General features: G+C 36.0%; 1 protein-coding gene across 1 annotated transcript; it reads right to left on the reverse strand.

Moving 5' to 3' along the window:
- Window positions 1-403: 403 nt before the first annotated feature.
- LOC107031471 (sulfofructose kinase-like) lies at window positions 404-11,492 on the reverse strand. The gene is made up of 13 exons (XM_015232864.2): window positions 11,311-11,492; window positions 11,166-11,235; window positions 10,984-11,073; window positions 10,807-10,884; window positions 10,085-10,159; window positions 9,835-9,887; window positions 4,798-4,948; window positions 4,576-4,686; window positions 2,819-2,945; window positions 2,580-2,677; window positions 2,120-2,258; window positions 872-924; window positions 404-753 (listed from the first exon to the last, which is right to left on the reverse strand). The coding sequence occupies exons 1-13, from the start codon at window positions 11,409-11,411 to the stop codon at window positions 670-672; spliced, it is 1,230 nt and encodes a 409-aa protein (XP_015088350.1). The 5' UTR covers window positions 11,412-11,492; the 3' UTR covers window positions 404-669.
- Between the last annotated feature and the right edge of the window lie 333 nt (window positions 11,493-11,825).

Consider the following 11,825-nt stretch of genomic DNA (forward strand, 5'->3'; position numbering starts at 1 on the left):
CCCCCTTAATTTTCTCCTTTTTGTTATTAAATAATTATATTCTTTAAATAAAAATAAATAATAAAAACATAAAGAAGATACATAACAAACTAAAATGACATTTTTACTAAATATTGAAATTGTTGTTAATGAGTCCTCTTAAATGCTAAAATATTGACATTTTGAAAAATTTCCCAATGGAAAAAGGCCATTAAGTTGAAAACTGAAATGGAGGAATATTTTAGGTTCTACAACTTTTCAGCATTTCATATATGAATATTGCATGCTAGAAAGTCTTTCTTTAGTTCGATTATTTTTTAATCATTCGATATCAGAAACCTCACCGCTCCAACTAATTTGGACCTTTTACAAATGAAATTTTCTCCAGCAATTGTAAAAACAATTAGTCATGGAATAGTGAAGATAAGACAAGATGCAGAACTGAGACCCACAAGAACAAACAGTTCCATCAGACTTATAAAGGAACTAGAAGAAGCTTGTGACACCAGATTATACATACACAGATTTCAACTTTGCCAATAACAATTCAGGGCAGATGCTCTAGGACAAGAAGTAGAATGTCGGTCCACAGAAACCCTGATAAAAATACAACAAGAAAGAGCCCAAGACGATAACCAGTTTTGGTACCATTTTCAACAACAGTAGGAACATGGCCATCCCTTGGGCTCTCTAGACTAAAAAAGGTGACAAGCGATGGTCTGTGGAACGCGGAAGACCAGCTCTAGCTCCCAAGGCTCTGCATTTAATAGCTGCCTGCAACCCATCCACAAAGTAGAAGATTAGTCTTTTCTTGCATTTGTTGCCTCAAGTTACACCCTCAACCCTCTCTGGGTGGGGGGAAAACATAGTCCAGGGAAACAAAATATCTAACCACTTGAGCAGCAAATGGCAACATTTTCTCTGGTGGCATGTTGGCACAGATAGCTGCAATATATAAAATAGGAGTCATGAGATGTAACCCAATATGAGAGCAAATGGAATTCATGCGTACTGACATAAAGTGAACAAAATGGTAAGCAACAAGATGTTAGAAGTTAAATTCCAGAAACAGGGAATAAATGAACTGGTTTTGATAGTATAACACTGTTCTTAAGAAATTTAAGCCTCCCACTTGTGTTGTTGCAACTTGCAAGGATGACGGCCAAATTCCTCCATGAGTTTACGAAGCCAATGAAATTCGAGTTTTTGACATATGAACTCGAATTTCTACAAAGAACAAAAGTTATGATTTGTATTGAACAGAAAGAGAAGAAGAAGAGATGAATTCGGATGTATATCTCGTTTTGGAGAATATAGGGGCATTTATAATACCTCAAGGAATCTGGAATTGACTGACTCAACCCTTACATACAAACACCTTTTACAATTAACAGTCACATATTTTGAGTTTTAGAAACTGTTCAAAAAGCATTTAGCATAATTAGTTTAAAAAGAAAATGTTTTAAATTAAACAAATTAAAATACTGATAGGTGGCTAAGATATGTTACTAATTTTGGGCTACTTCTCAAGTGCCTAATGCGCAGCTTTGACTATTCAATAATACAGCCAAGCTTTTGGTTTCCCTCCAAAACTTCCCTCGAATTATTCAAACCAAGACAAGAAGTGTTTCTAAACACTTCTACTCTCTTCTATCTTACTACTAACAATATACCCAGTGTAATTCCACGATTATGGTTTGGGGAGGGATAGAATGTACACAGACCATACCCCTACCTCATAGAGATAGAGGCTGTTTCCGATAGACCCCGGCTAAAGAAGGCATGCCAAACAGTCTGAAAGAGGGGGATACAGACATGGGAGCAATAACAACAAATCAATGCGAAATGGGGAGCGTTACACAACAAACATGGGAAAAACTTCTATCTTACCAATGAGGGACAAATTTCCTTCTCTCTCAAATACTGGCATAGAACACTATCTATTCTAACACAAGATGCTAGAAGAACCACTAACACATTGAAGAATCAATTAACAAATTGCACCTAACTTCAACAAGAAAGGAGATCAATGGAGGTGAGGGACATCCAGCCCTTAACATTTAAGACAGCGCGTAGGAAAGCCATGGGATCACAGTACAAGGGACAACACTAAAATAGATTACGTCGGATAAATACATACAATAAAGAACTGCGCCAATAAATGCATCTCCAGCTCCAGTTGTATCAATTAGTTCTGTTTCAGGTATCCCTTCAGCTGTCCCCACAAGTAGCTTACCGGTGATTGTCCCTATCCCTTTTGCATGTAGTTTTGCTACATTCTGCAGCCGTACAAACGTAAAATCTGAAGTTAATATACCACAATCATATCTCCATGCAACTGACATCTTAAATTGCATAAGAAGCAGATAAACAAAATTCTAAACCTGCAGTCACAGGCACAACAAACACCTGACAGCATTCAACATTGAGTAAAAGGATTAAACCGTAGGAAGACCAAAGAATGTACAGTTTTAAGGGGTATGGGGTATATAGACAATTTTTTATATATATACACAAGACTCGATAAATCCAAACAAGAAATGCAGAAGGCTCGTGGCAGGGTTGGGGGTAAGATAAAGAATTGCTGAACAGTGAAATACCGAGGATATGCATGCAGGCAATGTTGCATTAGTGTCTTTCTCCAGATTCAGTTTTTCGAACAGGTCTTCGACATCCATTTCTACAGGGAGGAGATTGTCTGCAAAAGTATTAAAGTTTCTGTAGGATGCATATAAAATGTTGCATAGTCTTCTGTACCATCTTTTACAAGACTTCATCGATGTGTACAGGTGATTAAAGTTGATCAAAAAAGAGAAGAAACAAAAACTTTGCAAAATACCCATTTCAGTCCTTTGTAGCATTATGCAGCCATCTTTACCCAATGTCACAATAACAAATTTAACTTTTGGCAACCTTAAGAGCATGGAAACAAGGGCGGTGGGAATAGAAGAAGCCTCAGTCCATTCCTGAAAGTCAATCAAAACACTGTTGCCTTATCAGAGAGCATCACAGAAACCAGACCTGATGTATATGTAAAATAACTCAAAACCTTCTTGTAAGTGACTAGTAAAATGTTTTCTGACATGTAATTTTCAGTCAGTATGCCCCTTTCTGTATCATTAAATAAAATGTGTGGGTAGTTCCCATGAGACAGTTACAGTTGTAGTAGTCTAAATTTTTCACCTACATATTTATTGAAGGGCCCTCATGCTCCAGCTAAAAGAACTGTACGACTCTAGCAAATTCATGGGACTTTGTTACCTCTAAAGCTACTTTATGAACTAGGCAATGTTCTTTACTTCAGCGACCATACCCTACCTGAAGAGCCGAAGTAAACGCATCCACAGTTTCTGCTTACAAACTCAACTCAAGAAACTTCTATTACCTAAACCCAGCTACAGTCATGCTTAGGTGCTTTCTCCTGAGGACTTGCCAGGCCCTCTTGATTCTGAAGAGGTCTCATCATGATCTTTTTGTCCAAGTTCTCTCCTCATTTCAAAAATTGGAAGGACCTTAGATTGGAAGATTTGAGTAAACGCTAGCCACCACAAGCTAAAATCCCATTAGATAACTCATCCCAGCCTTATCACTATTATTACCACCAAAAAAACAAAGACCTTTTTAGACTCCTTCTTGCGTAGTAAATGTGGTGACTAATAGTTACTCCCTTCCCCACATGGCACCTCCGTATTCATCAAATTCTTCTCTTCATAAAAGATCATGTTTAATTCCCTTCCTCCTCAGGGAGCTTTTCTCTATCATTTCTGCAGTGATCTTCTAAATAACCTCTATATGTGTTTGTACTTTCTTTTCTTTAGATAAAGAAGTTCCTGTGTTCTTTCTTTAACTTTGCTAACCAATCTCAAGCTAGGATAAAGGGGGGTTTCAATAGGTTGACGGTTAGCATTAAATAGTCCAACTATGAATAGGATTGCCTGAATAATGAAGAATAGCCCGCTATACTAAGAACTTGACTGAGTGATATTAATAACATTAAGTAGGGGTATGTGATGAAATTTGAGCTGGTATCTCCTTTAAAAAATACTAACAGACTATTTCGGTTGATTAACCACATCAAACCAACCTAAAATGGTTTTTTTCTATTTTACTTTTTGTTTGTTGGTTTTCCGATTTCATTTAACAACCACAAACATTGAGGACATTCCACTAGACAATAAAAGAACTAGCGGGACTCCTTTCTTTTGATATCCTCAATCTTATTTAATTTTGGAAGTCAAATCATTTACAGGCCTGCATTAAAGGTCCATGACAAAGATTAACAAGGAATTATAGGAAATTATCCCAATCTAAAACTGAACCCGTAAAACATATATTCTTTTCCATATCAGGAAAAGTTTGAAGGCATCCGCAGTTGATCATGCTGTCAGCAAAACCATGAAACCAGTCAATACTACCAATAGTGCTATCTCATGGAAGATACAAGCACAATTTGAATCAGGCAGCCCATGCTAGAAGACATTGCTCAAAATTACAAATTCTTCTTTATGAAGATTAGTGACAGTCCAACTCATTCAAAAGGCATATTCTTGCAGCCAAGAAACTAGACAGATGTAGTTTATAGAGTGAATAGCTTGCCTGAGGAAATTTGGTTGAGCACACAACATAACTTGCAAAGTTTAAAAGATAATCCAATCCTTCCCTTTTCCTCTCAGCGTCAATTAAAATGGGTATGCCCCTTTTATTTGCCTGCACTGGAAATCCCAAAAGCATGCAGTTCATTTCCATTTTAAATGTATTCGATATAGGAGTACTTTTGTGAGCTCAGAAAGCTTGAAGAGAGGCGTGAGAGGAAAATACCTCCTCTGCTACAATAGCAGCAGTTTCATGCAATCTCCCATCGAAATGGACAAGTTTAGCACCATCCAAGGCCGACAATAAATTTGATTGGGAAAGATCAGAGGGTATCATGGGTGGATAGCCAGGGGTGTGAATGCAAGTGCGAGTCTTCCTGAAACATCAAACACAAGTTCTTAAATAGACAGGCAACCCATTTCATAAAATAAACTGCTAGAACCTCCATAATAAAATTTAATCAGTGTGCAAGCTGCAAGGATAAATGCATATTTAGCTAAAAGATCAATATGTCATACTAATTAGTTGAAATTAAGATTCCTTAATGTCAGGTCGTGGTGTTTGCTAGAAGTTCTCAGTCAGTTAGAAAATTGTATGGTGGTATAGAGAAAATGTGAGATTTTGAGAACATCTACTTACAGAAAAACTCTAACTAGCCTTAAAATTGTTAACCAATATTGAAATCATATGTACCCAAATAGAGCAGAATTATTTTGGAAAAATCATAACCAAGCCCAACAAGCTTGAGATTAGGCACAATTCATTTGATTAGTATAAAAGCTGCAAAGATGTTGCAGTATCCAAGACATGTCATTCTCCATCTTTAAAACATATTAAGCTTTTGATGTAATTTCGATCCAGTTTCTCAATAGAGACGATTCACTGACCAGAAACTGTAATAAGGGAACTAAAACACCAGAATTTCAATACTTTTTAAGTAATAATCAAATCAAAACATTGTATTGTATTGTTAAATTTTATTGATACATAACAATGAGAACTTGTTTTATGAAACAACCGATTTGGTGTATTCTCATTGGTACTTAATTTTTTTTTCTCCAATTATATCCTTACATAATATTTCATAATACTATTTTACCCGTTACCCTATGTTATTAAATTCTTGTCAAACATCCTACCCTAGAATAATTAAAGGATATTTTAGTAAATTTATAAATTACAATACAATACGATACAATCAAACCAAACAATAAAAATGTTATTAAACAACAACAAACAATATAGTCTAGCCAAACATTGTATCTACCATACAATACAATATAATACAATACAATATAATACAATACAATACATTATGAAACAATGGGTAACAATGATCCAAACAAAGTGTTAGAGGGAGATATCGGCGATTATGTCACACATCACATCGGCAACATGGATGAAATGGAGATTTACATCTAGGGTCTGTGTGATAAGAAGGTGCCACCTCAACTTAACTGTAAGCTTTTACAATAAAACCGTCCTTGTTGTATGGGATGGAGAAGATGCATGTTTGTGGAGATGAGGATGTTAAAATGGATGTGTGTGCATACTATGAGCGACAACATTAGAAATGAGGTTATAAAGGAGAAGATAGGAGTGGGAGAAGATGAGGGAAGCAAGGCTGAGATAGCTAGGTCAAGTGCAAAGGAGGAGCGTTGACGCCCAACTGAGGAGGTGCAAGAGGTTGGTTCATGGTTGTAGGGCGTGTTGACACCCAATTTTGATCCTCCCCAATAGGAATTAATTGTTAAGCTTCTTTAATTTCAGACAATTTGGAATAATTAGCTTTATAAATTCAAATATTTTTCAAAGTTACTCACTCTGTCCCATTTTATGTTAGGTAGTTTGACTCGGCACGGAGTTTAAGAAAGAAAAGAAGACTTTTAAAACTTGTGGTCCAAAATGAATGATAGAAATTTGTGTTAATGTGAATCATTTCATTAAGGGTAAAATGGACATTTTATAGTTAAATTGTTACTTAATATAGAAATGTGTCATTCTTTTTTAGAATGGCTAAAAAGGAAAGTAAGTCGCATAAATTGGGACATAGGGAGTATTAAGTAATTTCGATCAGTTTTTATATTTTTTTAAATAATAAATATTTCATATAATTATGTAAATAATTAGTATATTTTATTAATATTCGAAAATTTTCTTAAAAAAGATTTTTACTTTTACTTAAATATTTGTTGGGTTAGTTTAGTTCAAATTATAGTTACGATTTTGAGTTTGTTATTTTACAATTAAGTTAATTATTTTATATTTTCCGTTAAGATCAAGAAGCTTGTTAATTAATATTAATTCATCGTGTTTAAATTCTAGCCGGAATCACTAAATTAAGTAAATTCAGCTATGTTTTGAATTCTATATATCTATAATTGCATTCAGTTTAACCATTTTGTGTTTTGTAAAACCTAGCCACTTCTATTTCATTTTGACCACTTTTCTATCCAACTTTGAACTCAAATTACAGCCCAATCTCGCATCAGCCCACTTGTTGCCTCAATTTTCTAATTCAACCAGCCCAATCTTCTATCAAAATACCCGGCCCAAACCCAATTCCCTCAACGTTAACAACAAACAACAATAACACCAATAGCAAGCGTGATTGACCCCAGAGCAGAACGACGCGTGTTGCCATCTTCTTCCTCAACCAGACGCGCCTCACCTTCCTCACACGAGAAAGAACAAATCCAACGAGTTCACGAAAAAGGACGGCGCAAACACAACGTTAACCTAGCAACTAACAACAACATTCACTAAGCGAGGTAATAACATCCTTCAAATGCCAATAGCACGGAAGAAAATATACAACGTCTTCATATTAGTTAGCTTCAAATGAAGAAACATGTCTCCCACCGTCAAGATACACGGAAAATTCACTCGTCGTCTTCTCCAGCAGAGTCGTTATTCTGTTTTATTATCTAAAAAATCTTTTCAATTTGATAAAGAGATCGCCACTTAATTTTTAAGGAAAAATTAAAACTAATTTTTCAAAAGATTAAAATAGTAAATCAATTGAAAATATTAAGGGGCTTTGATAACCAGTTTGGGCATAACAAGTCGCGCATGAATTCTACGAAGATCGAGAACGATTTCTGTACGATGAAGATTTTTTAGAGTGTTTCTTTCCCTCAGATGCTTAGGGGATAGAAGAAACGTCTTCCCTCTTCTTGTTTAACAATCCCGAAGATCCAGACGAGGCAACATGCGGGCAATCTTCTCAAATTCTTAGCCCGTCCTCGATAGTCTCACCAACCTTGATTATCTCTGCGAATTTTGCTCCAATGAGCAACATGATCATGTCATAGTATCTGGTTCTTGAATACGCACAAACACTTAAACAATTTCTTTTTCCAACATAGGCAGTCGAATTCTAGCAGCCTCTTTCCTCCATCTATACCCGTATTCACGGTAATTTTCAATTGACTTCTGTCTAATCATTTTCAAAGAGTATTGGTCCAAAACTATCTCTACATTGTAGGCAAATCGTTTGAAAGAATCCTTGGCGAGTGTGTTTCAACTGGACCATTGCTTCATCTCCTGGGAAGTAAACCGTTCTAACGCTTCCCCGTTAAAACTTTGACTAAAGAGCCGCATTAACAAAACTCCATTTCTTCCAACTCCTACGAGCTGGTCACAATAAGCCCTCAAATGAGCCAACAGATTTCTAGTTCCTCCAAAAGTGTCAAATTTCGACACTTTGAACCCTTCTTAAAGATCCAAGTTTTGATGGATGCAAATCTTCATAATTCAATCCGACGACATCTGGAGTTTAGTCGAACGATTTGCCTACAATGTAGAGATTGTTCTGGAACGGTACTCTTTGGAACATATTAGATAGAAGTCAACCGGAAGTTACCACGAATACACGTATAGATGGAGAAGAAAGAGGCCGCCTATGTCAGAAAAAGAAATTATTGAAGTGTTTGTGCATATTCAAGAATTAAAATACTATGACAAGATTATGTTGCTCATTGGAGCAAAATTTGCCAAGATAGTCAAGGTTGGTGAGGCTATCGAGGACGGGCTAAGAATCGGGAAGATGGCACGCGTTACTGCCTTGTCTGGATCTTCGGGATTGTTAAAGAAAAAGAGGAAAGACATTTCTTCTATTTCCTACGCATCTGATGGAAAAGAACACTCTAGAAGATCTTCACCATACAAAGGTTGTTCTTGACCTTCACAGAATTCATACCCGACTTGTTATGCCAGACTTGTTATCAAACCCCGAACCCCCTTAATATTTTCAATTGATTTACTATTTTAATTTTTTGAAAAATTGGTTTTCTTAATTTTTCTTGAAAAATTAAGTCAAATTAAAAACATTTTTTAGTTAATAAAATAGGGGGTACCCGGAGGGTTAGAGGTAGGCCAAAGAAGTATTGGAAAGAGCTGATTAGATAGGACATGGTGCAACTTCATATTATCGGGGACATGACTCTACATACAAAGGAGTGGAGGTTGCATATAAGGGTGAAAGGTTAGTAGGGATGAAATGTTGTCTTGTCGTGCGTAGGTTTACGCTTGTTAGTGTCCATCGGAGTACTAGTTGTATCCTTGTAGTTCTTGACTCATGTTGTGTATTGTGTTTCGATTGTTACACTATTTTACTATTGTAATTGTTTCTTTCTTCCTTGTAGACTTTACACATTTTTCTTATTAACGGTTATGCTTTCTCCATTGTTTTCTTCATCTTTTACTTGGGTTTGATGCACTTGAACTGAGGGCCTTTTAGGAACAGCCTCTCTACCTCCTCGAGGTAGCGATAAGGTCTGCATATACTCTACCCTTCTGAGACCTCACTTAGTGGGATTTCACTAGGTACGTTGCGAGGTTTCAATTAACTACACATTAGTAGTAGGTAGGATGCAATAATTGGGGACTGACAACAAACCAACTGCTGATTCAGTGTTAAGCAAGAACAGAAAACAATGTTGTAGCCCCTAATACCCAAAAAAAATGGCGGATGGGCAGCGCTGCTCCACTTCTGAGAAGTAGTCAGAGATTTGATTTAGTTCGATTATGGATTTAATAGCACAATGCTATAATTTGCAGCTGCCATCCAGCAAATAGTATAACATACAATTTTTTTTGACATAGAAATTAAAAGAAAAAATTAGATAGTAACTCACAACTAGCACTTGGATATAAACTTAACAGATATAAATTCATATATCATAAAAATCACATCACAATAGTAATTAATTACCACCAAGGCAGTCTGAAATGGTGGTAAACAGAGCAGAAGGCACTCACGTTTGGTTGTCAACAATGATGTAGGTAAACGGTGAATTTCCCCCTTCTGACACCTGGAATTAAAAAAAAATGGTACAAGTAATCAGATACTTCTTGTTAGAGACGAGTAGATGACAAGAAGTCTGAGGACGGAAAGAGGCAGAATCACAATTTCACCAATTTTTTTACATAAACAAACTATAAAACACAGAAAGGCATTCAAGTTATCATTCTTCTAGCTCTAGAAGCACTCCATGTCTGGATGGCTCACCACCATAAAAGACGAATTTACACCATCAGCTTCTAGTTCCTCCAGTAACCCTTTTCCTTGAGAGTCATCGGCAACCTAAGAAAACAACTTGGAATTAGGAGATGAAGTGAAGATGTCAGGAACTTCAAAAGGTTACAGAAGTTAAGAATTGAAAAGCAAATTAGGAAAGATTGACCGATGAAGACTGGTTTTTAGCAATCAAACATAACGGAAGGCATCACCACTGGATAGTTTGGTTGACAAACTAGTAATGGGCAGAGATAGTGATAACAAAGCTTATCTTGGAATTACTAATACATGTCCACCCTGCATAAAATAAGACATAAGTTTCCTCATACATTATGCAGGTATTACAGCCCCCAACGCTTTGGTTCAATGATAAGCACATGGCGTAGAATGTGTGGACTCGGTGAATGTCATAACTTCGAATTCTGCCACTGATGAGAAGCTAGTATTCAAATGGGAGTAGGATAGAGGCATGAACCCAGCTCCCTCCAATTCCAAACCAACGATTTCTTTCAAAAAGAGTTATGCAACTATCAATTATAGAGAGTTTACACCGGAATCAAACATTGTATTCGTGGGAATTATATTATTAATGTAGAGTATTGCGCAGGAAACAAAACTTAAGATGGGCTTATTTGTTATATAGAAAATCAAAAAGTACAGGAAGCATACAGAAATAAAATTCCAAAAAGCTATCTAGAATCAGTCAGGCAGACCTTTGAAATAATCCTAGGAGTTAAGCCTAGGCGAGCTGCACAAGTCAAAGCATTCCCAGTATTTCCACCTCCTTGAACCTGTTTTACAAAAAATTATCACTTTTCACTATGACAAAGAATGGAAAAAAGAGAGTTGAGTTCAAAGTTCAAACAACAGGGTGAACAAAAATAAATAACCTCAAAGCTTGTGCTTCGAATCTTATCATCTGGGTTAGGATAAGAAGCAACAGCAGCCAAAAAGTCCACTGACACAGCCCCACAACCTAACTGCTCAAATTACATAACAAATTCATCAGATATAACATAACAACCCCAACTTAACCAATACACCTCCATCAGAAACAAAAAAAAAGACCCACTATGATTCGATTTTCAGGGAGCAATATGGAAGATTGAGTCGTCGGAATCGACATTTTTACACTGAAATTTCTGCACCCAAAAAAAATGTCAGCTTGTAGTGATGAAATGCTGAACAACTTGGGCAAAGTAAGAGGATAAGTGTACCTAGTTGTAGTCGTGAGAGTAGGAGCGAAAGACGGGAAAAGGGTCCTACAGTTAAACCCAGCGACATTGCCGCTTGGAAGCATATGTCCTAAAGACACCATTTTCGAGAAAAACAAGCACTCAATGCGGAAGCGCGTGCTCTAATGACTGCCAATAGTACATCCACATGTAGATGACAAGTGAGAGGGCCTGGAGGATTATATTAAAAACTAATACATTATAATTTATGTTTAATTTTTTATTAAATTAAAGAATTGATCCGTTAAAGTTAGATAAAATTGTTAATTAGGTGAAGAAAAAATAGTTTTGTCATAATTTATTTTGCGATTTTATAATTTTTTATTTATTTGATAAGATTGAATGAATAATTACAGTTATTTTAATAATTTTACAACTTATGAATTTTTACGTTTATGAGAAAATTTACAACATAAAAATTTCATATCGTACATCCAAACAAATTTCAACTTCATCTCATGATTTCATAGTATGATAGTAGATCGTGATACCATACT

The sequence above is a fragment of the Solanum pennellii genome, chromosome 9 (genome assembly GCF_001406875.1).
Source record: "Solanum pennellii chromosome 9, SPENNV200".
In the NCBI taxonomy this organism is placed as follows: Eukaryota; Viridiplantae; Streptophyta; class Magnoliopsida; order Solanales; family Solanaceae; genus Solanum; species Solanum pennellii.

What these genes read in the sequence shown, in the direction of transcription:
- LOC107031471 (XM_015232864.2), bottom strand. Translation starts at nt 11,411, where the DNA reads ATGGTGTCTTTAGGACATATGCTTCCAAGCGGCAATGTCGCTGGGTTT. An exon ending in TTCGAAGCACAAGCTTTGAG is followed by an intron (nt 10,885 to 10,983) that starts GTTATTTATTTT and finishes TTTGTAAAACAG; the next exon opens with GTTCAAGGAGGTGGAAATAC. An exon ending in TAAATTCGTCTTTTATGGTG is followed by an intron (nt 9,888 to 10,084) that starts GTGAGCCATCCA and finishes TTTTAATTCCAG; the next exon opens with GTGTCAGAAGGGGGAAATTC.